This window comes from Haemaphysalis longicornis, unplaced genomic scaffold, assembly GCF_048455015.1.
Source record: "Haemaphysalis longicornis isolate Haplotype H1 unplaced genomic scaffold, Haemaphysalis longicornis Haplotype H1 scaffold_2, whole genome shotgun sequence".
In the NCBI taxonomy this organism is placed as follows: Eukaryota; Metazoa; Arthropoda; class Arachnida; order Ixodida; family Ixodidae; genus Haemaphysalis; species Haemaphysalis longicornis.
Genome location: NW_027526295.1, coordinates 101,736,653 through 101,763,891, shown reverse-complemented (window position 1 = coordinate 101,763,891; position 27,239 = coordinate 101,736,653). Strand labels below are relative to the sequence as shown.

General features: G+C 50.2%; 1 protein-coding gene across 1 annotated transcript in view; it reads left to right on the top strand.

The window, feature by feature from the left end:
- Window positions 1-550: 550 nt before the first annotated feature.
- Window positions 551-27,239, top strand: part of LOC144168200 (arylsulfatase B-like) — a 73,982-nt gene continuing 47,293 nt past the window's right edge. The window contains exons 1-4 of the mRNA XM_077697236.1: window positions 551-655; window positions 18,737-18,896; window positions 20,417-20,529; window positions 22,695-22,805. Coding sequence (XP_077553362.1) covers window positions 551-655; window positions 18,737-18,896; window positions 20,417-20,529; window positions 22,695-22,805 — 489 coding nt within the window. The remainder of the gene's footprint in view (window positions 656-18,736; window positions 18,897-20,416; window positions 20,530-22,694; window positions 22,806-27,239) is intronic.

The window sequence follows — 27,239 nt, the reverse complement described above, 5'->3', positions numbered from 1 at the left end:
GCCCCTATTTCTGGACTTTTTCATTATTTTGTTACCTGCCTGCCCAGATTCCCTTTTTTGTGTCGTCAGTCGTCATGCTGCCCTGAGTCCCGTATGCCCGAAAAAAAAACAACGAAAAGAAACATCGGGGTGTTTGTTTCGTCGCACGTATGACGAACTTTCCCCTTTGTCGATCCGGCCTATGATGAAACTACATGTGACGAACGTGTCGTATCCCACTTTTTACCTGTCAGGCTGTCTTTGTAAATCTAAGAGCTCACCCCTTATGCTGTTGTCAATTCATTTGAGGTAAAAAATAAACCAAACACATGAATCAATAAAAAAACAGTACTTAAATTGCTAGAATTATTATCTGCCTAAAATTTTAAAAATCAAAGACACAAAGGCCCCTCAACAAAACGCCATTAAGCTGCTATTCCCTTAGTCGAGTAATATTCAGCGGGCGAAGCTATCTGTTTTCGTCAAAAAGTCTACAATTCTACATCATTGAAAAGTCAAGTTTTTTTGCTTTGCCACAAATGTTATCTACGTGTTTATTTTTTTTTTTCAGATGACGTTCCCGCACTGTCTAATCATCTATCTGTTATTAGGAACATACGAGACGTTTGCCGAGAAATCGCCACCGCACATCATATTTATTCTCGCCGACGACCTGGTAAGTGCTTTAATTCTTCGTGTATACCAAGTATAATTAAACCACCATTCGAAAGCTTTGCGCCGTTATATTTCATGCAGGAAACTCTCACGGGATGTCAACCGCAACTACTCCCATTCAGAAATATATTACGGTTGCCCGAGTATTTTCTTGTGATCCACAAAAAACTTTTTCTATCTGCTCTAACGTACGCTTGGCCCAAATCGGCCTCCCAGCGGCGTAGCAAAACGCTCCTCTCGAATTCTTCCCTTTATGCATAGTTTCACAAAGCACCTTGGACGTTAGGAGCCTGCGTTGACCCCATAGCCCTAGCGAAGATTGCACGCGGCGCGCCTTTGCGCGTCATGTACATTACCGGGAGCTATAGATTCTACGTGTCTCTCGCCGGCGCACATACAAAACGTAGAAGCTTGCTCGGAAAATCGGGCGTTCGCACTATTATAAAGGTATCACGAAGAGAATACAAGTTTGGTTCATGAAAGAAACGCCCTTGTCCAAATAACGGTGATTCCAACAGTATCGCAACATTCCAATGTATATTCAAGAAAACAGATGAACCAGTAGTGACTCCCCAGGCAAAGTCTCTACGACATTGCAGGAACTTGGATGCGTGATTGGTGACCGCCGACCAACGCCGCCACTAAGATGACTGGGCAATTTTAGTGGGTCCTGTTGCTCCGTTTTATTCTACGACTTGAACCCTATCAGATGCCGGCTTCTGTGTATGTGGCTGCAACCGGGGACGTGCTCGGGAGCCCAGGAAGAGGCGTATGGCCCGGCGATGGTTTATCTCCAGCTCCTCCGACCGCAGTGGCTGCAGGTGTACCAGTGGCAGAGCATACAGGACAGCCGAAGACGCCATTCCATGAAACACTCGCAGGGCCACGGAGTGCGAGCAGCCCTGGGCTCGCGCCGGCTGCCTCCTAACGCCCCGCTGAACTCCGACCGTGCGCTGCTGCAGTGCCCCCACCGCTGGTATCCAGGTCAGCCGGCAGTCAATGAGGAGCCCCAGGTGTTTGACCCTGAAGCACCATGGGAACAGCTGACAGCTCAGGGTGAGGGGGTGTTGTTCTGCGTGCCTGGTAGCCACGGGGGGGGGGGGGTACATTATGGTATTTGTCTTGGTCTCGGACAGCTGCAGGCCACGGCCTCTCAAGAAGTCTTCCACCGCCCCCAGCACCTCCTGGTGGCACGCCTTCACCATGTACAGCTGTCTTGTTGGCCCGTGCATCCAGGTGGTAACGTCGTCCGTGAAGACTGCAACTCCCTCTGCATACCGGAGCCCAGCGGGAATGCAGTCTGGCAGGGGGACAAGCGCCAGGTTGAAAACGAACGGGCTCAGCACGCTCCCCTGGGGCATCCCAGAGCGGACATCTTGTGGCCTACTGGTCGCCCGGTGTACCTTTCCCCGAAGGGTCCGGCCAGCCAGAAACGCCTGCACATAGCTTCTGAGGTGCCCCACGACGCCCATGCCGTCCAAGTATTCCAGGATGGTGGTGTGGGAGACGGAGTCAAACGCCGAGCTGATGTCAAGGAGGATGCCGAAGTGGGCCACCTCTTCTCGTGGCGCACCTGCTCCAGCATAGAGACGACGTCCCCCAGTGCCTCAGCAGTGCAGCGGTGCCGCCTGAAGCCACTCTGCTGGTCCGGGAAGACGCCACGCTTGTCAGCTATCCATCACAGGCGTGCCAGGACTCTGCTTTCTATGGGTTTGCCTGCCGACGACGTGAGAGACACTGGCCAGTAAGATGCTGGCTCCATGGGTGGGTTGCCCACCTTCATGATGGGTGATACCAGGCCCACCAGCCAAGATACCGGAAGGACATCCGCCTTCCACACTCGGTTGAAGAGGCACAGGAGTGGCCTCCGCTGGGTGACGTCCAGGTTTCACAGCATCTGGTACGTCCATGGTGAAAACAGCGCATCCAAGACGAAGACAGATAAGGGAAAATACAAACACGGCGCTGACTCGCAACTGAAGACTCTAATGAAGAAACACCCATATTTATAGTGCACATCACCGATAACACAAACAAGAAAGAAAGATGTAAAACCAGTCAGAACTGACTACTACGTTAAGCGATAGACACAGCAGTCATGCGCGGTCGAGGTATGCAACCTCTCTTTTAGGAAAGCCGACAGATGGGAGACTGATACATTCTTTATGCTGCTTGGCGATTGCATGCGCCTCAATAATCTCCCGCGTGAGTCTATCACGGTGTTTGCCTAGATTGTCACACCAAAACACGGGACACAAGGACACGTGCGTGTATGCACGGCCAAGTGCGCCGAGTTGTCGTTTCCTACAAATCTTTCATGCTCTTTTATTCGAACGTTCACACACCTACCTGTCTGGCCAATGTACGTCTTATCACAAGGCAAAGGCAAACTTTATACCACATTTGTGGCGCACGGTACAAACTTCGACCCGTGGTTGACACCGCAGCCATTTGCGGTCTCTTCTTTAGATGTCTCAGCTACCTTCTGTACTGCCAGTCAGATGCTCCTAAGCCCTACAGGGGCACTGAATACAACCCTGGCACCATACCGAGAGGCCACGTGTCTTATTCCGTACGACAGTTCGTGGATATAGGGCACAACCACAGGCCTGGTTCGTTTTGAGACTTCACGATCGCCGCGATGATAACCTTCTTTGACACCCCGGGGCACTCTTCGACACCCCGCAGCATGAACGATCCGTAGGAAACGACAACTCGACGCACTTGGCTGCGCATACACGCACGTGTCGTTATGTCCCATGTTTTGGTGGCACAACAATTCCAGCAAGCACTTCACTCACGCGGGAGATTATTGAGGCGCATGCAATGGCCAAGCAGCATGAAAAATTCATCAGTTGTCCATCTGTTGCCCTTCCTAAAAGAGAAGTTGCATATCTCGATCGCGCATGACGGCTGTGTCTATCGCGTAACGTAGTAGTGAGTTCTGACTGGTTTTATCTCTTTATTTTTTGTTTGTGTTTTCGGTGATGTGCACTATAAATATGGGTGTTTCTTCACTAAAGTCTTCAGTTGCCAGGAAGCGCCGTGTTTGTGTTTTCCTTTCGCTGTCTTCGTTTTGGATGAGCTGTTTTCATCATGAACATTCACCTACTTGCCCAGTTCACCGCACTGGTATCTGGTACGTCACCCCGTCGATGCCGGAGGCGGCGCTCCGACACTTGGGGCAGCGGTCCAGGGTGTCCTGGAGTTTTCATGGCGTGATGTCCGCTGTGCAAACGGCCACGAGCCGTTCGTCATGTCGGGGAGCCGGCATTCCGTTGGGGAGGGTTGTACCAGCTACTGCAGGCGGGCCCCGGACAAATAGATTGGAGAGCAGCTCCCTAAGGGCTCCCTCAGATATGCCCAGGGATACGGCGGCCATTAGTAATGGTATTCGACTTGTGCTGGCGGGTTGAAGAAGGGCCCGGAAGACTCGCCAGGCCCTGGATGGGTCTCGGCGAGAGTCTAAACAGGCGCAGAGGGACTCCCTTCTCTCCCTCCGATGGAGCCTGGCCCTCGTTCTGCACTTTGCGTCCCCCCGCCGGTAGGCCGTACAGACCTCCGGACGCCTGCTTCGGATGGCTCGCCGCTGCAGTTGGTTCCGCCTGGCCCACAGTTGCAGCAGCTCCAGGTCTAGCAGCGCCGGGCATGGTGGTGCTTCACCCCGTACCGTAGCCTTGGCAGCGCTGCGAACCACCACTGCCAGGAAGTCGTCCTATGAATCCTCCGCACACTGAGCCATCTCCTTTTGGAAGTCAGCCCAGTTGGTGACCGTATAGGTCCTGGTATCGGCACGCCTCTGGCCATTCCTGGGAGTGACCAGGATGGGAAAGTGGTCAGACACCCACGTGCTGGTAGCGGTATGGGTCATATCAATGTGCGTGAGCTGTACGGTGCCACAAGACCATTACGAATGAAGGTGGGGCTGCCCGTTTTGCCCACCAGCAGCCCGCAGGAGGTGGCAGCATCCAGAAGCTCTCGTCCCCTGCGTGTGGTGTGGGGGCTGCCCCAAACTGGGTGGTGGGCATTGAAATCCCCACATACCACGGCGTCCGAGATTAGGAGAGCCGCGCGGCCGGTTTCTTGGCCTTCCGCCGCTTTTTGTTGCACTGTTGGAGGGTCCATATGCCCTCACGTTGCTCGGGACCAAGTTCTGATGCCGAGGAGCCCTCTGAATGGCCACCGCAGGTCGTGATCTGTATGGGCAGCGGCCCGCCAAGCAGCTAGTTTTTGTCCTAGGCGCGTCCATCTTGCGCGAGAGTTGCAGGGTTGTGCGAGTAGTGACCAGCGGCGCACGGCGGCTCGTGGCGCCACTAAAACAGGGTGCGAAAGAAGGCATAAGCTCGCTCGCGTGAGCGGCGGAGTCGGCAGCCAGGTCGTCTGGAGGGAGAGGGGCTAGGAGGGCTGACGTCGAGCCTTGACCCGTCCCGTCTGTAGCGCCACTCGAAGCAGGGGCATGGGGTAGCGTCATAGCAGACGACTCGAAGTGGATGCACTGTTCAGCCGCGCCGCGGCTGAAAGTGCTCGGGGTCTGAGCCACGCTCTTCGGTTGCTGGCTCCGCTGCGTCATGCCCGCAATGGTTTCAACTACGACAGTTCACCAGGTCACCGTGGCCTGGCTTGCCTGTAGCTTGCGCGTGCGCTTGGGATGTGGTTTCAAGCGCGGAGGAGAGGGCGGTGGGGCTGGACAGTCAGAGATGTCCACGTCGCTGACGTCACCCGTAGCTCATCTGTCATCCTCAGCCTTGCCGCAGCTGTCCCTCGCGTGCTTACGGAGCTGGGTCAAATCCATTTCTTCTTCAGAAACCTCCTCCTGGGTATGAGGGCTCGAAATGGAGTTCAGGGACGCAGTCGAAATTGCGAGGGCATGCTTACAGGCCAGCGTCTGTTGGGGTGACGGGGCAAGTGCTTGGCTGGCGGCGGGTGGCTGCTGGAAGCCAGCCACTCCATGGTAATAAGCATGCAACAAGGCCGCTACACGTTCCTGTTCCGTGATAATGCGGTCACAGGACTGGACGAGTAGCTGGAGGCTCCGTGAGCAGGTGTAGTTCCTTGAGCGGCGATGTCCGGGTCGTGCTGGTGGTGCCATGCTGGGTAGAATATCGGCGACCTGGGATGGGGCTATCGCAGCGCGTCGCACATGGTCACTCTGTGGTGGCTTAGTTGCGATTTCAAAGAGCTAGGCCTACAAAGTAGGCCCAGCGGGCGCGGCGTGCTGGCTATTTCCCGTGGCCGATAATTTGGTCTGTCGAGGTCGATCTGCCTCACCCAGGTGTCCGATGCGGCGTCTCGATGTCCGTCGTGCGATGGTAGTGGTTGTTTAAGCAGCACTAATGCAGATCCACAGATTGGTAGTCATCAAGCGGGTGCCGAAGCGAAGCTCGTCTTCCTGCGTTAACCCCCTGGTGGCGCTACGTGCCATAGAGCGCCTCGTGCAGGCACAGCACACTGCCGCCTCCCCTCCTCATCGCACACTTTCGGAGAGGACTGGCTCGCGCCGCCACGGCGAACCGCCCTCCCCGCCGAATTTCGCGACACTCTCCTCCTTTGCTTTCTTTCATCGTTCGCTTTTAAATGCGAATGCATTTCTTAGTCGAGCCATGTCAGTCGCCGTGCGGCGTCCACGCGCCCGCAGGTGTTATCTCTCAGCTCTCACCCCCTCTCCCATAGCAACAGCTGCGAGCGAGCGCGCTCCTCCTCTCCCCTAGCAACCGGAGCAGGTGGTGCGGGCGGATCAGCGGCGAGTGAGTGGAGAGAAGGAGCGCGCTCGGGCGTGTGAGGGCGCTCACATCGCGGGAGCTCGCCGGAGCTCCCGCGTGTGTGGGAGAGCGTAGACGAGGGTAGGCGCGGTGCTTCGGTGCTTCTCCTCTCGACGCTTGCCCCACTCTCCCACGCCCGCATGCTTCTCAAAGACCCTTTGACTGCGCACTTTACCGACCACAAGGCAGTGATCGTGGCCGTCAAGTACAACGACAACACAAACAGGTGTTAAATAAATGGTTACGCTACAAATCACCGTCTCCTCATTATTTATAAATTCCGCGCAGTCTCGCGCAAAAGAAATGCATTCGCATTTCCTCACGATTCCCTTCGGGGAGGTGGGGTGAATTTTTTTCTTGCAATCGTCGGACTTCCCATCGTTCACTCGGTTACGTCGTCAACGTGGCTCAGCTGAGAGACGGCAGCGGAAGGGCTGCGCTCTAAAACAATTGCGGCCCCTTTAGTCGTTCGGTGCATACACACACATCAAGCGCCACTGCTTATTTAGACATAAAAAATCGCAAAAGACTGAGCCCTCCGGTTCGTTACCAACAATTCCCACCATTTTGCGAAGGAAGATAGCGCATCCCCCCGAATGGCTATTGGCATGACACACAGATACATTGGAGCATGCTGCAAAGAGTTTTACCATCCGGTGAGTTTGTTCTTGACTCTCAATCTTAGCCTCTTGTACAGCTATAACGACAAGTACGCTTTCCATGAACAGTCAGTCTACGTTGGTGCTGTCACCTCATCACAGACAGCCCTCGAACACTAGCAATGCTCAATACTGTTTCTGTTGTAGTTGTCATTTACAAGCAACAACAAAGAGATTTCGCCATGTGTACACCTCTGGCCACTGATTCTGCACCAAGGAGTGACCATGCAATGCCGAAAAAAAGGAATGAAGAAAAGAAGGGGCATGATACACACATCCCATTCTCCTTCGGAACCTGGGCCGAACCGTCTTTTGAGTCACCGCAATTGCAGCCGCCCCTGAGCCGCCGGTTTCTTGCTCGTCGCGATATTGGGCTTTTTGCGGTATCGTGACCGACGCATTGGCTCCACTTTCGGAGGTGGCTCATCCGGGTTCTCAAAATGACCGGTACCAGTCTGGACCGCGCTGTCCTCACACTGCCACTTCGGTAGCATGCGGGCGCTGTCCACGTCTTCCGTTTTCTATCCCCCAGGAGAGGGTACCAAGGGTACAGGTTGCACTTTTAAACGCGCACAATCACCGCTGGGCGTTGCCTGTGCATCGGTTTGGACGGCGGTTTTCCCTAAAGAACGCTGTTTGGCTAAGTCTCTTCGGCTGTTGATACAGGCTCCTTCCTGTCCGTGCACCGCAGCAGACGTTTGTCCCTGGGGTTTGCCGACCGCAGTATTTCCCGTCATATCAGACGCCACAGTTACCGCCTCCTTCTTGGGCATCCACCACATCCATGAGATGTTCACAAATATCGTTGCCGCCAATGGGACCGGCACCGCTCGCATATGGTTTGACAGACGCAGTCTCGTCGTACCCGTAGCGACGGCACCGGAACAACAGGGCACACGGCACTCTCGACAAACATGACCGGTATTGTGGCCCCTCAAACAGACAGGTCCGGTGTATTTGGGAGGACGAGTGCAAGGTTGCAGGCGACGCGCAGCTGCTGGTGTATGTCCTCAATGGAGACGCCAGCTTTACGATTCAATGAGACGGTCCGTGTCGTCTAGCCTTTCCAGGCGGAGCCCTGTAATCACCGCGTTTCCGAGCCAAACCATCTCCGGAGCGGATCGATACCTACATCAGCCAGGTGCGACCATCAGAACTCGATTAGTTCACCACACGAACTTCGACACCTCTCCGGCAAAACTAGGCCTCGTCCAGGCCTAGTGACACCGACGCACAATGGATGACGACGACAACGCTCACCCGCAGCCGCCGAGCCTGCCGGCTGCATCTATGGACGCGGACACTGCTGAGATAGGCTCGAGCGAATACACCAACCCCTGGATTATTTTACTTCGCAAGCGCTGCAAGGAAACCGCCGACAACCGAACCAAGCCGCCCGCCAGCGTCCGCCCAAACTCGCCGCCGGCAAGACGGAGAACCAAACCAGCCGTCCGAGAACCACCCGTTCGCCTACATCCCAACAACTTCACGATTGTCTACCGCCCACGTGAAGGCCTCCACGTAGCCACACTTACCACCCAAACCCTTACGTCGGCACTAGCAACGAAATGTGGCCTCTCTCTCCCGGACATTTTCAAGCAAGTGACCATACTCCTGCAACCCGCACCCAATGTTATGGTGGCCAGCACCGCTGACCCGGAGCTCCCGATCACCCTCAGCGAAATTGAAAACCTTCAGTACGCCAACCATCAGCTAGAAGACAATTACAGACTTGTTCATTAATGACTCCAGTCGTAGCCAAAGACATCTGCCCAGAGGTGTATGTTAGTGATATGTGTACACTATGCAACAGAGAGAGAGCCACCATGGCTCATATCCTATGGGATTGTGAAAATCACCCGCAAGAAGCCAGAAATACTACAATTCCGCCAAGATTCATGGACGCCATGAAGAATGGAAACTACGAAGACCAACTCCAGGCTGTCCAGCTGGCAATGGCTGGCCTCGAACGCCAACGGCCTGCAAGCGCCGCCTCCACGGAGGTTGTGTGAGCAGGCCTGGCAGGGGCTGAGCTATTGCGACGTACTAGCCGCGTCTTCACAGCAGGCTCTAATAAAGGTTGTTTCTCTCTCTCTACTTACATGAAGCCACCTCCCGGCACCAGTCGTGGAGTTGTACAGGTACTAGACCCTGCCATAACAAGCACTAACCTCATGGAGTACCTGCAATCAAACGGCCCGACTCTACTGCACGCTCACTTCATGGGCCACACCAGGTCCGCCCTGCTCACCTTCCAAACGAAGTACGTGCCTTTCTACGTGAAGGTGGGCAGCGTAATGCACCGCTGCCGCCGATTCCGACGAACTGTTCCAGTGTGCCGTGCGTGTGGTTACGTAGGACACCGGACGGACGTCTGCCCAACCCCAGAACATTCAAAGTGTGTAGACTGTGGTTTCGGTGACCCGTCCACAGACCACTCGTGTGCACCTAAATGTCAGCTGTGTTCTCTCCCACATGACACGGTAAGCAAGGACTGCCCGCGCCGCTGTCTCCCCCAACCACCTACCCGCAAGACCAACACGCGTACATCCCAGCAGGTAAGCTGGTCTGCTGTTGCCGCACGCTCCCCCGCTGCTCAACCCTGCACTACCACCACCAAACCTACCGATCATTTCCCGCCCTTACCATCGACCACGCCTCTACCACCTCCCCAACAAACCGAACCACACAAACCCCCCGACCTAAATGAAATGATGTCCACATTCCAGGAGCAGATTGCCAAGCTCCTCTCCCGTGTCGAAGCACTTGAATTCGAACGCACCCAACCACCCCCCTCACCCGCCCTCCCCCCACTGCCGAATGAGGTTACAAACGCCCAAATTGAATCAACTGTCTACGCATGCTTGAACACAATCATCGACTGCCGTTTCCAGACTGTTCTCATCCCAGAAGTAGAAAAGCAGCAAGAGCAACTCACGGCTAACCTCACCACATCCATAACCGGCGGGACCTTGCCCGTTCCCTCAACGAACGCATCGGACATATAGAGAGCATAATGCAATCAAATAACCCACCATTAATAAAAAACAATGAACTCAAGATGGCCAATAGACCCCCCGCCCGCCCACCTTTAACGGTATACCAGTGGAACTACCACTCCTTCAGGAAAAAAGGCCGCCCTCGAACTTTATCTCGCCTCACATCCAGCCGACATCATTGCACTGCAAGAAACCACCACCCCCCACCGCAACCTTCGAGGATTCGATACATATACCAAATCCACCAAACTCTTACCGCCCAAGTGAAACCCTCCACGCTTCCTATCGACCACGTGCTCATTGAACTCATTCCCCAGCAATCCACCACTCCCAGCATCTATAGACTAATCGTGTATAGCCCCCCGAAGCAACCCCTCACCGACATTGAAGCTCTCCTGAACGTCACAAGCAACCATGCCAAACGGACCCCTGCGTCGTAATAGGCGACTTCAACGCCCCCCACATCACATGGGGGTACCCGCAAGCTACACGGAGAGGCACGGCACTGCTCAACGCCATTCAGCACCGCCAGTTCACATTACAGAATGACCTTACTCAACCCACCCGTATCGGCACCAGCGTCACCCGAGACACAATTCCCGACCTCACTTTTACTCGCAACGTCGCAAATCCAACCGGGACCACGCAGTTAGACACCCTGGGTAGCGACCACCTAATCATAAAAATTTATATCCCCTCTCCCCATCATAAACACCCCACAGGTGTGGCCGAGCTCACAGATTGGGAGGCCTTCCGCGTGGACCCACTCCCACACACCACTCCAGCAAAAGACCTGGACCGCTGGGCACAAAGCATAATCGACACCCAGGCTCGACACACCAGAACCATTCACCTAACAGAGGATCTCCCAGCAGCTGACAACCATCTCAACCATATCTGGAAGCACTACGAAGCCTCCTGAATCGCTGGCGCCGCAATCCACATAACCGCAGCCTAAAACGCCGCATCGCTCAATTAACAGAATCGGCGCTGCAATACGCCAGAGCACTTCAACAACAGAACTGGCGCTCATTCTTTGATCAAGTAGCGGGGGCTCTAACGACCAAACGGACTTGGCACATTCTCCGTAAACTCATGGGCACATCCCCCTCCAAAACGGCCACCAACCAAGACATCGCCCGTCTGATACACAACCAACGCAAACCCCCATCGCAGCTTCTCTCCACGATCCGCCAACGACTCTTCCCAACACCCGTCAAGCCACCCCATCACCCGGATTACCAGGGGGCCCAAAACCCGGACCTCGACGCAACTTTTACCAGCGCGGAACTCCATCAAGCCCTCGCTAAACTCACCCGCAATACCGCACCCGGACATGACCAAGTCACCTACAAACTTCTACGAAATCTCGACGACGAACACCTCGAGGCCCTCCTTAAATACTACAATGACCATTGGAACCACGGCACGTTGCTACCACAATGGCGCCATGGCTCCACAATGGCTCCATCAGCCTTCTCCCAAAACCCAACAAGCCGATCCACTTAGACAATCTTCGGCCCATCGCCCTGACATCATGTATTGGCAAGCTACTAGAATGCCTGGTCACCCATTGGCTCACAGCCAACCTCGAAAGCACTGCCCAGCTCCCCCACACAATGTTCGAGTTCCGGGCCAACCTCTCCGCCCAGGACCTACACCTCCAAAATAAAGAAGTCATCGACAAACTGAGCAAGACCCACCCAAGCTCCATTCTAGCACTAGACATAAAGGGGGCCTTTGATGATGTAACTCACTCAGCGATTTTAACTCAGCTCCAACACACCGGATGCGGCGCCGCAACATACAACTATGCCCGAGCGTTCCTTTCTAACCACACTGCCACTCTGAGCATCGGCCCCCACAAGAGTGACTGCTTTCACACGTCAGCGCAGGGCACACCACAAGGCTCTGTCATATCGCCTCTACTCTTTAGTATTGCCCTGGTAGGTCTCCCACCACTGCTATCCTCCATACCAAATGTCTCATGCATTTTATGCAGATGACATTACTATCTGGATTCGCAAAGGCTCGCCTGGCTACTAGCAAGACCGGCTGCAAGAGGCCACAGACTCTATCACGCACTACTTGCGGAACTGTGGGCTCTGCTGCTCACCCAGCAAATCCGCTCTTCTAATACTACGTGATAGAACTAGCGGGCGCCGCCCACAGCCCACCCCCGACCCGACGGTTACCATCGATGACCAGCCCATACCAACAGTCAGAACTCAACGCATCCTCGGCGTGTATTACCATCACACTGGCTCGGGGACAGCCTTTCTCTCCAAAATACGCACAAACGTATCCCAACTGACTCACCCTATCCAACGAGTATGCTCCCGTCGACACGGGCTCCGAGAGGCAGACACCTGCCGGATCGTGCAATCCATGATCACGAGCCGCATTGTCTATGGCGCCCCATACCTCGCTCTAAAATCCCAAGAAATCGCCAAACTCGACACACTAATACGAAAGTCGTATAAGGCAGCCCTTGGGCTTCCCAACTTTATTTCGACGCAACGCCTCCTTCGGCTGGGCATCTATAATACCGTTCCAGAGCTTATTGAAGCACACCTAACAAGTCAACGCCAGAGGCTACAAGCTACCTCCACTGGCCGCCCCCTCCTAACCACCTCGGCTACCCCTCCAACCCCACCCCCGAAACCTTCTGCACCTTCTCCCCACAACCCGCGCTGCCATCCAAGTGCTCCCAATACCAAAGCACATGCACCCCTCTACAACAAGGGGCGCCGCTCACACCACACACGACTACTACTTAAACGTTATTATTCATTTTATTTATTTCCAGGTACTGTTGGCCGATTGGGCCGTTACAGGGTGGGGTAAAAAACTGCCATAACAACCGCCATGTCAAGCGTAAAGAAGAAATGCATAGCCGATACAAAAAGAATACATCATTATACTACATTCTAGAACTTACATGCTACATCACATACATTACAAAATACACTTCACAATACTACATCGTACAACGTACATGAGACAAGTTACAGGAAATGCATTCAAATTTACAATAGAACACAGGCACACAGGTTATAGCACAGACCCCACCGCCTACTACACAGACACCGCCCCATACAGCACACACCCTGCACACGCCATCGCAATCATACACTCCACAGGCAACACACCACTACAGCCACCATTCGCACCACATCTATTGACACTGCAGAGGAGGCGGCCATTGCACTCACCATTGCACACACGCCTGCTACGCACATCACCATCCTGACTGATTCCCTATCCGCCTGCCATCGCTACGCCATGGGTCGCATCACCACCCTCTCCCTCGCCATCCTCACCCAACGACCCACACTACCGGACATCCATCTCGTATGGATCCCAGGGCATTCGTCTCTTCCCGGGAATGAGGTGGCTCACGCCACTGCCCGCGCCTTAACCTACCGGGCATTGCCGGAGGGGATGAACCACCCACCACCCCCAGACCCTCCTAGCCTCCAGCCTTTACCCCCCACCTACGCCGATATAATCTCACACTACCGTCGGTCCCGCCGCTACTACCCACCACCCCGCCCGTGCCTCCCCATCGCGGACGCTCGGATCTGGCGGCGCCTACAGACCAACACTTTCTATAACCACCAACATCTACACCACATATCTCCGACCACCCATTCCCCAAACTGCACACACTGCAACTCCCCATTGACAACACTCCACTTGGTGTGGCAGTGCCCTACTATCCCTTCACCCCCCCCCCACCCAACCTACGAGCAGTGGGAGTGCGTGCGGCGCAGCGGCCAGCTCAAGGACTAGGCTGCACTGGTCGAACGGGCTAGGTCAGCGGCCGTGGCACGTGGCCTACCGGACTAGGATGGCCGCCCTTGCCCGTCTTCTTTAACACCCTCTTTACCCTCACCGAATTTTAAGAAATAAATGTTTACTCTCTCTCTCTCTCTTTCGCCACCTTTGTCATTCTTCCGTAAGGAGCAAACGCTGAACGTACTTCGTTGTCAGGAACATTGTACAGCACCCAGTGCAACTTCAAACAAATTAACGTCTTGGTTACCTGGGTTTATTACGAGGCACCGTGGCTCATTAACAGTGACGCTTGCGGTGGCCACCCGCTTCTTCACATCTTCGCCGTTCTTGAAAGTCGCGGCCCAACAGTGATTAATTTGGCATGCTCCCTGAGAAATAACATCTGGAAACAATCCCAGAATTTCAAGTTCTTTATTTACATTGTAGGCGGCCGATGAGGCGGTGCGGCCGAGCCCACGTTTATTGCGGTTGCGTTGGCTGTGCCAAGGACTCGGCACTCGGCACCCGGTCTGGAGCGACACCTCGGGAACGGTACCCTCGTTATACGCGCCTCGTCCTGTCCATGGCACAGCCAACGCAAACGAATAAACGTGGGCTCGGCCGCGCCGACTCATCGGCCGCCTACAACGTCATAAAGATACGGGTTGGCTCAGGCGAAAAGTGATAATGGTTTTACTTGAAAGGGCCCAAGCCACCCTTGTACAAGGTGTAAAATAACAGCAGGTACAGCACTTAACCACAACATATGCTGTACATAAGCGAACATTTCGTAATATCATGAATGTACAGTTCTTTAGGATAGCTAAAAAGGCCCTACAAAATACACGTGATGTTTCTTTTTTTACAGAAAATACATGACATCATACAACATAAGTCCACAATGCTTGTGTAATACAAAAAAAAAAGAATCAAACTGATTAAATGAGAACACTTCACAAGTTCTAGAAATTTGATTATGTCCTACGACACAGACAAAACTTTGAGAAGATTACACGGAGCACACAATTCTAAAACAATGCTTGGTTTCTTGACCTGTAGTAGGTGCGGAACAGCATAACGCAGCATTTGGCGACCATATTCTAGGCAGCAAAATGGGATGTTTTAGTAATCTTTATTCCTAATACTATAAATGGGCATATTGTCCTTTAAGTGGAATAACTGTGTGAAAGCAGATTTATTATTACGAATGGGGGATTTGTACCGCAATGTTAGGTTGTAAGCATGTTGTTTGTTCGGAGGTAGCAAATTAAGACGTTTAAACAGCGATTCTGCATGTGCAAAGTATTCTGTATTTGTAATATGACGTACCGCGTTCTTCTGAAACAGGTACAACTTGCTAATGTGGTCTGCGTAGTGAAACCCCTAACCAAAAAGCAATAGTTTAAATGGGACATGAAGAGTGCACTGTAAATTATAAGTTTTACCCGCGCCGGAAGGAAAGATCGGCATATTCCTAGAATACCACCGCACTTTGACACACAGCAAAGGAGATGATTAACATGTGCGTCCCTGGACATATTTTTGCGGAAAAAACGCCTAGTGTCTTTACCGCGTCGACTGCTGCAATGACCAAGCCATCATTTTTAAGTTATATAGGATGATGAGAGGAATGCCCTTTTGGATGAAAGATGACCGCTTTTGCTTAACGAGAATTGATAAGGAGTGAATTGGCTTCACTCCATGCCTGCAATGACTCTAGCGCATTGTTAATGACAGACTGTAGCAGCCGTACGTTCTTACCTTGAAAAAATAAACTGGAATCGTCAGCGTACACAATGCATTTGGGATTGTTATCAATTGTAATAATGTCATTAATATAAAAAAATAGTAATGGGCCTAAGATACTACCTTGTGGCACGCCTGTTGTAATTTTCTGGAAAGAAGAAAATTAACTTTCTATTGCTGGACATTGATGACCGTACCCTAAATAGGAAATTAGCAGTTGGAGTGGCCAGCCGCGAATGCCATATAACTGTAATTGTTTCGCAGTGTTTGATGATGAATGCGGTCGAAAGCCCCTGAAACTTCAATGAATATTCCAACACATATGTTCTTGTTTTCAAAAGATTTCATTATGATTTCTTTTTGGGCTAACAAAGCAGTTTCTGATGACCTCCCCCTAAGGAAGCCGTATTGGGATAAAATAATAATGTGTGCTTACGTGAAAAATTTGCTATCATCTTGTATATAACTTTTTTCTGGACATTTTTAAACAATACAAAGAATGGGGATAGGTCTATAATTTGACATGTTGTCCTTATTTCCCCCCTGGAACAACAAGATAAATTTCGAATTTTGCGTGAGTTTAGGAAAAATGCCCGTAGAAATGGAAAGGTTAAAGGTTATACACACCAGCGAGCACATGTGCTATGACCTTTATAACTTGTTTGATCGGCGTAATTTGCATGTTGTCAACGCCACGGGCTCGATTGTTATTAAAAGAGGAGCAAAATGCGCATATTCCGTTTTCACCTGTCGGCTCTAAAAATGTATTGTGATTGTTTGGACCAAGAACTGGAGTAAAAGACTTTTGAGTACAAGATTTGCCTTCACCTACATTTATTAACAATTTGTTGAACTGTTCAGCCAATTCTTGCCCGCGCATGTAGTGACCAGTAATAGTTAGTTCTGTAACGGCTGGTGACATTTGTTTCCGGTTAAGTAGAATACTCAGCTTTTTCCATACTTGTACGCTGCCTTCACAGTGTTCTGTGTTGATTTGCTAAAACAAGAAGGCATGTCTTTCACTTTTTAGGGCGGTATTCAGTTTGCTTCTATATGTCCTGAATTTATTTAGATCATCCATCGATATGGTTTTTAGAAACTTTTTGAAAACTGCCTTTTTCTTTTTATCATTTTCAAGATATCACTGTTAATCCAGGGTTCACGGGGTTTCTGACGCTTTTTACGATTGTTTCTTTAAAATGCTCATTGTAAAGACGCTTGAACTAGGCCATAAACTGTTCATAAGACTCATCAGCCGTTTCTGCGGGAAAAGTTCCCGAGGTGCAGTTCGAAACAGAGCAATGAAATCTGTCTAATGGAGAGTGTGTAATGTGCTGTGTTTTCATTGGAAGCATTGGATTGAATTTTCGCTGATTCGAACTTTTGACGAGCATGTAAATAAGAAAGTGATCACTTATGTCACAGCATAGTACTCCCGATAGAGTATCAGTACCGCTGATGTTAGAAATAAAGAAGTAAACAAGCGTTGCAGTGTGCGCATCGACACGCGTCGATATTGTTGTCAAAATCTTATGGCCATTTGAACTTATCGTTGATAGAAGCTGAATCTGTGTGATGGATGGCTCCCAATATTAACTTCAACTGGTTGTCGTTAATGAAGCTAAATATTTATCGGTATGACTAAATAAAGAACTCAAGTTGGAATCTGGGGGTCTGTACAAACGGCAAAACGTGATTGTTGGTTATCAATGTCAAACATTCTAAGTCATCGGTTACAAAAAAAAATCGAGGCATGACGTCACAGCTTAGATTATTTCTTAACAAGACAGCAGCAGCACCACCTCGCTTCTTTCATCGGTTTAGAAAAAAAGTTTTGTAGCCACCACGCTTGTACACTTCAAAATCATCTGTGAACGATGTTTCCGTCAGCGTAATACCATCAAACTCAAAAATAAATTCATTCAAAAAATACTTAGCTTATCATCTTCTTTCCTTGTCCATGGAATGTTTAGGTGAGAACAAGGGAGATTTATCTCTTCTCCTGATAACTAAACTACTAACATAGCTGGGAGAGACTGCCATCAGGAAGAGCCGCCGACAACGAAGGCGTTACTACCATTCACACGACCCGGTCAACATCCTCGCCATTTCGAATGCGCAAGATTGGTGCCCTTTCATATTTCCTAGCCATAATCTTTTCTCCACTATTCCAGTGATAGCGCCACTTTTTAGCCTTCTTCTGAGCAGTGGCCATAGCAAGCAGCTGCTTCATAGGCGGGCAACAGTTTTCATTAATGAACATCGCAGTAGCAGACGAGAGATCCAGTTCGCGAGTAGAGATGCGTGTATTCCTTGCCTTTTGCAACACTACATCTTCTACATCTTGTTTGGCGCGGCTCCAGAATTGAACAATATTATTCGGAATGGTGTAGGCCTTCATCAGAGGAACTCGGTGGCAAAATTTAATGTCACTTTCCTCAATTGCTTCTTTAAGAATCTCACCGGTCTGGAGTGGCGTCTCAGGAATGCTCTCTTTTTCCGGGACTGGTATTCTTTTGATTTCGAGGTTACAATTTTTTGGAGTTTGCTCTGAAGCAATTATTCTTTGGTCATGCTCGGAAAGCTGTTTCTCACGCTTTCACACTCGTTCACCAGTTTTTCCTTTGCCAACTTCAAAGCAGTATTTTTCTTTATGCTTTCAAGCGGATCACGATCAACCTTCGCTGTCTCGTACTCCTCGCTCCTGTATTCGCAGCTCTTTTTGAGGTAACATAATATGTATCTGAAATCTTGTTCCAATTGCGCTTTGAAATCACGCATTTCTTTTCTCACTTCATCTAAGGAGTTCTGAAGTTTTCATTTCGGTCTCAAGACGCAACAAAAACCACACAATAACTGGCAGCAGTTAAGGTAGCAGTTACAAAAAGAAATCACTTTCGAGTAGAGCGACAGCCAAAAAACTATATTCCCAAACTGGAGTGGTAAGGCCTAGCTATTACAGCGATGCTTCGCACTGCTGGCCCTGCCGCTGCCAAGTGGCAAGGGCGCTTGTAATCTCGCAATGTTTACAAATCCCTTCAGTGTCCTTTTAAGCCACTCAGCACAAGGACGTTTAACATCGTAATCACCTCAGAGGATCAACGTTTAACATGGCACACTCCTGTCTTCCGCCCCTCAGGGTTGGGACGACGTGAGCTTCCATGGCTCCGCGCAAATCCCGACACCCAACCTGGACGCCCTGGCGGCGGACGGCATCATCCTCAACAATTACTACACGCAGCCTCTCTGCACGCCCTCTCGAGCTGCGCTTCTGACGGGAATGTACCCCATTCACATAGGTAAGTACCACGGCACTGCACCTCATGCCACCGCTGCTTACTACGTTGAAACTTGTGAACTCATTGTTAGCTGTTGCTCCCTTTGAAGTTGATGTTCGAGGCAGGTGGTAGTTACTTTTCATACCCATAAAATACCAAGGTGAGATTTAATATTAAGCGCGGGAGATCATCTTCCAGTCCGTTTTGTGCCCAGGCAGGTGAGTATCGATATCTACGTCGTTGCTCGCGGGGATTTCTGTTAGATTTCGTACAGTCAAATTTCCAGAGTTTAAATCGTTCGCTTTAATGCACTGCAGCTGGGACGCAGCTAATCCCGGTGTACACAGTCGCCTATTTCTGGACACACCTAATGCGATCCCCTAATAACTTGTGCAAACAAAATTAAACCCACAGGTCAACCACAGTTCTGTACGTTTAAAAAGGGTTAAAGGGAACCCATATTTCGATATCTAGTAAATCTGAAGACTTAAATAATTGCCTAGGAAGTGAATTCAAAACATTCGCTGCCTATTTCTTGCTAACCGTTTCCTTTCAGTTATATCTGATACAATTCGTGGAATTTCTCTCTGCGGCGAAAGGATAGAAACCGCTTCTCGCACCCAATTTCCCAAAGTTTCGTAATGCCAAGGGACCAACCTTCATGTTACTGCACGAAGGTTTAGGTGAAAAGGAGCCACAATTGTGGTCGGAGTTTATCTGCGGGTATGGCGCCCTCGTGAAACGTATAGAGGGAGGGCTAAGTATGCTGGCTCGGGGGAAGATAAATGCATTCCTCGACAACATGCTGAATGCAGGGAATACACAAAGTTGTTATATACGTGCAAGGGATTGAGGAATAGACCGCTGGTTGAGGAGAGAGGGGTGAGAGGGGGATCTTTGTCACAGCACCGAGGTATATGCAGGCGTAAGGTACGTAGTGAGCGCCATTTTTCCCCCCTTCTTTTAAATGCATAGCATTTTAGTAACTCACAATGTCACGCGGCGTTGGCGTGCCTTGTCGTAGTCCGCATGCGCGCCTTGTCGTAGTCCGCACGCGCGCCTTGTCGTAGTCCGCAGCCAAAGAAATAACAGTTTCCGGCGCCCGGTTTCGAACCCATGACGCCGCGGGCGGAACGCAAGGTGCCCGGCGCACTACCGACCGAGCCACGAAACCCACACAGATTTCGATGCACCGAACGCGCCTTATATCCTTCACTCATTTCTGGTTTGTTTCGAAAGCGCCACAAGTGGTCCCGCGCCTCCAAAAGATGGCGACACGGGTCCCGCGATCGAGAGATACGACTTGCCGGCGCACCCCCTCGGAAATGCTGTGCATTTGATCGTGCCCCTCGCGAGGGGGATGTCTTTTTTATGTGACGTCACATGTGGCGTCCACTCGGCTATGACGCGTCCTTGTTTGCTTTCGAACCGGGGATACGTCATAAAATGTGGATTTCAGTGGAAAGTTGCACCCCAGCTGTGCCGTTGGCGCAGCAGTTACATTAAAAGGACGTTTATTTTATTTCCCGCTAACCTGGCAGGCATGCAGCAGCTCGTCATTCGACCGGCCGAGCCATGGGGACTTCCACTGAATGTGACACTCCTTCCGGAATACTTAGGAGAACTTGGCTACGAGACACACTTGGTTGGAAAGGTGAGCAGCAATCTCGGGAACAATAAAATGTAAACAAAATCTTCTTCGTTCAGCGGATCAGTAAGTATACCTACCTCATGAACCCTAGTTCCAGCTATCGACTCAAGGCCTGCGTAACTGTGAGACGAAGCCGCATGGACTACGGGTTCTCCTTGCTGCTAGAAAATAACAGATTACTATAGTGGCTTTTTTTACATGAATACAGCATATTGCAGGGACGCTAAATAGGCTGTACGAATAAAAATCAATTGTATAGGCTGCGACGACGCATTTCCAAATGGTTTAGGGACTACCAACAAGATTGATACATCCTATTTGTCGCTGGTGTTGGGAAAACGTCCGGGAACCCCTACAATACAGATGCTCCCCTGAGAGGTGTCTTGGCTCCTACGCTTTTTAATATTGCCTTATACATACGCCTCCCAACAGACCTACCTAAAGGTTTCCCAGGTGACTCCATACGCGACACGATTAAGAATTCCTTCTCTCGCGGGGTCTGTAACGTCTTTTTTTCTTTGAACAGAAAGTCTGCGCAAATTCCGGAGTGGCGGGACCGTCACCGCAGATATTGATCGTTGCTATTGTATTTCCACTGACCACTGCCATTGACCATGCCATTACAAATTCCGTTTCGCCCGTGGTCTCCACAAAAGGAGTGAAGGAGGGCTGCACCATCTGCCCCTCAGCGTGGCGTATACTACTTTAAGATCACTTGGGTGGCAAGATTCCTCGCTGCGCTCGACGTGCTCTGTGAATCCTTCCTCGTTAGGCCGTTGTGCAAATGAAAGCTAATGTCTTCAATAGGATGTGGAAGCAGCCTCTAACTGTGCCAATTTGTTGGACACCGGACAAGAAACGACGGTTTATCTTGAGAGGTGAAAATTTGGATGCGTCTAATATGGGACTACGGACTTCAGAAACTTCTTTAGTTAACAAATAGTGCAAGAGATTTAGATGCTAAGTCGGTCACGCTGTCGTGTCTTCACATTTTTTTTTTTGTTATTTTGTTATTTTCCCCTCAGGGCACCGTTTTCATTATGCTTTGTTCCAGTTTACCTGCAGTGCTTTCTCTTAGAATTTTGGTTGCCGGTATTTTCTTGGTTCTCATTATCAATACATTTCCGCTTTCTATTCTTTTTCTGTCCACACGGTCCCCCACATCATCTCTTCATTGCTTTTCTAATACCTTTTTGGCGTAGCAAGCCCGCCTCTAGCATACTGACGCCTCCAGTTCTCAACAAACCTCTCTCTGTATCTCTCTTTATTTTGTGCCTTTACATTAGAATCAGGGGGCGAACGCTGTATACCTAACTACGCAGTGTAAGGGTAGACGGAATACTTAGTGCACAGCAGTTACGTGGACCGATTGCTCAGTGACGACCACTGACGACCCTATACCACAGTTAACCTAGCCATGATTTCAAAGCAACCGCACAGTTTAGTATTACCCATCCGCTTGAGCAAGACTTCGAAAATTCACTATGAAAAGTCGGGAATTCAGTGGGCATTACGCACAGGTCAATCTGCTCTCATTGTCGACTACTTCGCACAGCGAAGGCGACAAATCCGGTATTTTTTTAAGGTGCACCCCAAGTTTCGCATTGGGTGAAGAGCCGGCTCTGTTGTTCGGGGGACAAAACAATGGCCGCCGCTGCGAAGAGCCCCAAGCATATTTGGGTATGTTTCAGAAATAAACCAGGGTCTCCAGAGTAGGAGCTGTGCGCACTGCCGCACCTTATATCCCTGTGTTACCAGAGCCTAAACAACTGTTAGAGTGCGGTGATGACATCATATCACGTGACAGGTAACATGCCGGCACGTGAGCAGAACGGGTGCACACCATCCATGGAGAATTCCGAGTCTGGGGTACGTAGGGCGTGAAGTGTCGTCGGTCTGCCTGTCGGAGTCATTTGCGCCAAGAGACGGAAAAATGAGATCTAAGAGGGCGCAGACATGATGTAGCAGTAAAGATGTCTTCGATAAGTATTGCCATAGGATGGAATTGCGTTTTTTGGCTTGAAAGCATGCCAGAAGACTTAAGTGCCCGCGATATTGTTTTTGTCTGCTTCCCTCGTCTTTCTGTCTCTACAACTGTATTCTTTTAACTTAAACGCGCCACTTTCTTTGGTCTAAACGTAGCCTTACGTCTTCTCTCTCTAATGCAGTGGCACCTGGGGTATTTTTCGAGAAACTACACGCCAACAAAGCGGGGATTCGACACCTTCTACGGCTTCTACAACGGTGGAGAGGACTACTACAATCACACCCGCGAATTTGTAAGACCATGCTTCGTACCTAAACGCTATTTCGGGACGCACGTTGCGTGTGTTTCTTATTTCCGCATATTATTTCTGCTATGGGAGGCATGTAAAGCTTACTAAAAGTGAAGCCATTTTCCGAAGACTAGAGCACTGCAGGGGCCAATTTTTTTTAGCAAAGACCGGCCCTGGCCCATTTTAACGTTGGGCTGCCCGCAAACCCTACCGGTAGTTTTATGAAAGGACCCGGGCCCAGAAGTCATTTCACATTACCCGCCCGACGTGGCCCGGCACTTCTTTATCTTAGGATCCAACCCGACCCGAGACCGAAAAGGGTATTGAGCGTCAGGCTCTGCTGTATTATGTGCGAAGTTGCGGTCTCCTTGGAAAACGAATCGATTTTGCATGTACGAGGCGACCAGGGGTAAGAAAGGGAAGGAAAGAAGAGAGGAAGGTGTCTTCGAGCCTCTTCTGGTTTTGTGACAGTGAGACAATTCATGACATAAAAAGCACTTGCTGGAGTAACCCAGAGCTCGAAGCTAATACCACTTAGGCATTTTGCCATAGCGCATGTCCCATCTGCAAAGATTTATTTTATTTAATTTCCCACTCGCCTTGTTCTTTTCTTCTTATACGTTGATACTGAACATTACTATCAGTGAAATTTTGCTAATCTTGTAAGGAGGAAATAAATGATTTCCACAAATATACTCCCGATAGTTGTTTTCACGATGACGGTTCTATAACACGCAAAGGCGCTTCGAATTTCGAGTGGCACACAGAGGGTACGATTTCTCTTCCCTAACCGAAAAAATATCCGTAATTATTTCATTGTGTAGAATGTTTGAAGTGGACAAAAAGCGGTCGCTTAAATCTTGAATTTTTAATCAAAATACATCTTTAACTAATCATCGATGGACGCACTGCTGTCTTTCAACTGTTGTGAGGAATTATTTTATCTCACCAGTCACCGTTTTACCCCATCGCTAACGAAGAATTAACAAGTCATGAGCGCGCTTACGCGCTAGTGAAAGCATTCATTACATTGATTTTGGTATGGGAGATTCTTACATCTTTTGGTTCGAGGCGGCTTCGGTCTTTCTGCTCTTTAACAGCGGAGTACAGCACTTTGCTGTGTTTTTATCAAACGTGCGCTCGTCGACAGAGTGTCGTAGTTTAAGAATTTCTATATCCAGTGTTAGTGTACAATGCTCTGCAACTTTAAATCGAATGTACGCATCTTGGAAAAAATCATGGTGGTAGTTATTTATTGTGTGAGGCGCTAGTACTTTAAATACGTAACTGAGCACAGAACCACCGCTATCGCCGAGCCGATCACCTAACTGATCGCATAAGCAATCACAAAGGAAATCGCACGCAAGGTCTGTCACTGCAGACTCGTATTGGCGCAACGAGCTACCATACTTTATTTTTCATGGCTCGAAGCTCGAGAAGTACCCTGAAGATGATGATTATAGGCGGAAACAGGGCGGCCAAGGGCGTGAGGGGGGGGGGGGTAATTGTGTGCAAACTTCAGAGTATCACTTCTGCGCCAGCTGCGACAGGACAACACATTTTTCAGAGTCCATACGTGCAAGGATAACTGGCTGCACGTTGCATGCACACCACCAGAAAGCCCCAGTCCGACCCGGGTCTGCGTCAAAAACCAATGTCTGGTCCGAGCCCGGCTTCAGCCTATGAGGTAACTAACTGCCTTAGCTGGCCAGGCCCGGCCGCGTATTCCCAAACCATATCCCGTAGGGGCCCAGGCCGACCACACCCCCTAAGCAGGGGCGCAGCCAAAGAGATTAAAAAAATTGCAATTTTTTAACCTCCTTGGACGCAGCACCGTGACGTCTCTACCTATATGTGCGCGACTTCATGCGAGGTGGATTTTTTTCTTTTTTCCCCCTCCCCTCGTTTCGACTGCTTGGCAGGCGGCCGATGGTTTCGCTCCGTAGGCGGGGCTGGCCTGCGGCGCTGGGGAAGCTGACGCACATGTGGTAGAAGCTAACCTTTTGTACCTGAGCGCCTGATCTCTCCGCGCTCTTCTTGCGCGCCTGCAAGTTGACGCTGACCTCCGATCGTGTTCCTAAATAAGCGCTCGACTCGGTGCTCGAAGTGCGCGCGCGCGGATGGACGTGGATGGAAGAGCAAAATAAATGGAAAACGTTCCTTAAAATAAAGGAGGGAGAGAGTGAAAGCAAGCACATGGGGGCGAACGTGGATCGCCCCCATGTGCTTGCTTTCACCCTCTCCCTCCTTTATTTGAAGGAACGTTTTCCATTTATTTTGCTTAATTCTGCGTTTACTGTAGAAACATTCGAACTTATATAGCGACTTCACGCCTTCCAGATATGTCGTGCGAAACTTATCAAAGAATGAGCGCTACCTTCATCCAAGAATGAATATGCAAGTGCTTTTTTACTTAAATTGAGCACTTTCAAACTGCGTCCTGCTTCTAACAAAGAGGGAGACCCGCTGACGACGCTGGCCGCGCTATATTTTCATTGGGGATTTTTAGCAGAGCTGTGCTGCCAACGCCCAACGCGTTGCCGTTAATACCGTTTCGGTGCTCGCTACCACCATTTCTTCTATGGGCGCGGCAGCTATTTTTTTTTTTGCTTGTTTACCACAACTACGTTGATAATACCTTCTGATAACACGAGTTATGAACATATACCACTGTCTAGTCAGTTCGCCTAGAAAAGGGAGAGGCAGGAAGCTCTCTTCATGGATGCGTCAAGCTGAGATCGTTTGCACTGCTCATGAATAATAAACTTACCTGGCTTTCAAAAAGGTTGTGTGATCATCAAAAGCTAGCAAAATACGGCTCGAATAAAAAAAAACGCCTAACGATATTTAAGTGAAAACAAAAGCTGGGCTGCTTTTTTTCTTTTATTTTTTAGTGATATCAATTTTTAAGTATAGCGTGAAATGGCGAAGAAAAGCCAATTTCTCGCAGTCAAAGAAATTAGAAACACAAAATAACACGAGAATTTTAATATTTCTTCATTGGAATACAAAGCAAACAACATAGTCAACAAGCCATAGTCAAAATAATTATATGAATAACGCATTAAAAAAGAGAGGCAGAATTGTGCACAAAAATAAAACAAAATGAAGTTACACTAAGATACGTAACATGAGAAGCAACTAAATAAGAAATTCTGCTATTCCGGCAACTCAGTCGATGGTGCTTGGCTGCGGACGCACTGCTGACCCGCTCCTGCTGACCCGATGGTGCTTGGGTGCTGATAATATTAAAGGGCAAGAATTCGAGTAACCAGACAGGAAAACAGATGCAGCGGTCGCCACGCCTTAGTAGCGGGTCATGGCCCCTTGCACGGCAATCACGTGCTGCATTCTCGACGGGAGTGACGCATACAGATTGTCAATGAAACTGTGTTCATTTTGTAGGCGCATCCATTCTTCTTGTACAGCGCTCCATAGCTCATCAGCGGATGAACTGTGCAATCCTCTTTTGCACAGCCTGACCTTCATTCTGCCCCATACGGGCTCAATGATGTTAAGGTCTGCCCCTTTGGCGACCCACCTGAGGCACCGCACCCCTCGCATGTTCAGGAGCTCTTCCACAGCCTTTGCAGTGTGGACAGGGGACAGGTCTTGTTGGAACAGAAAATCTCCGTCAGGAAAAGGCCCGTCCAACGCGTAAGGGATCATGACATAATCAAGGATGTCGCAATACTTTGCCGATGTCAGTGGTCCCTCAATGCAGTGCAAAACGCCAAGCCCATCTCGGGACATAGCGCCCCAAACATTTACCGCAGTGCGGCCGCTCGATGCTACTTCTTGCACGTAAAGCGGGTCGTAGCGGGCGTTCACAGGGCGCCACACACGTTGCTTTTGATCCCAGCGCGTTGTGAACGCAGACTCACCGGAAAAAAGTAGTTTTCCAATCGTCCATGGTCCAGGAGGCGTGTTCTGTCGCGAAGTTAAGACGCGCCGTCTTGTTTGACACGGAGAGGCGTGGCTTCTGGGCCGCAACGTGGCTCTTGAGTTTACGTTCCGCTAGCCGCCGTTTTATTGTCGACACGCTTGCAGACACACCAGCGGCAGCACCGATCTCTTTGGCAGTGCTGAAGGGGCTTGCATTCGCGGCATCGCGGATAGCGACGTCTTGAGCAGCAGACGTTGCACGAGGGTGTCGTTTATGAGGAGCGTCGCTGATGCGGCCTTCATTCCTATAAGCTTGGATGATGCGATTTACGGTCTTATTCGACCTCCCAGTCATCTCTGCTATTTGGCGTTGAGTATACTGCTTCTGGCACAGTTCAACTATTCGCAGGCGCTCAGTGTTTGGCACTCGGGACATTTTCCAATGGGAAGAATGTGTGAACGTTTCACAGTGCGCGCTACACGCAGCCACTTTCACGCAATAGGTTGCGCGGCCCATCAGTCTGGAATTTCCCATTGAATAAAATGAAGCAA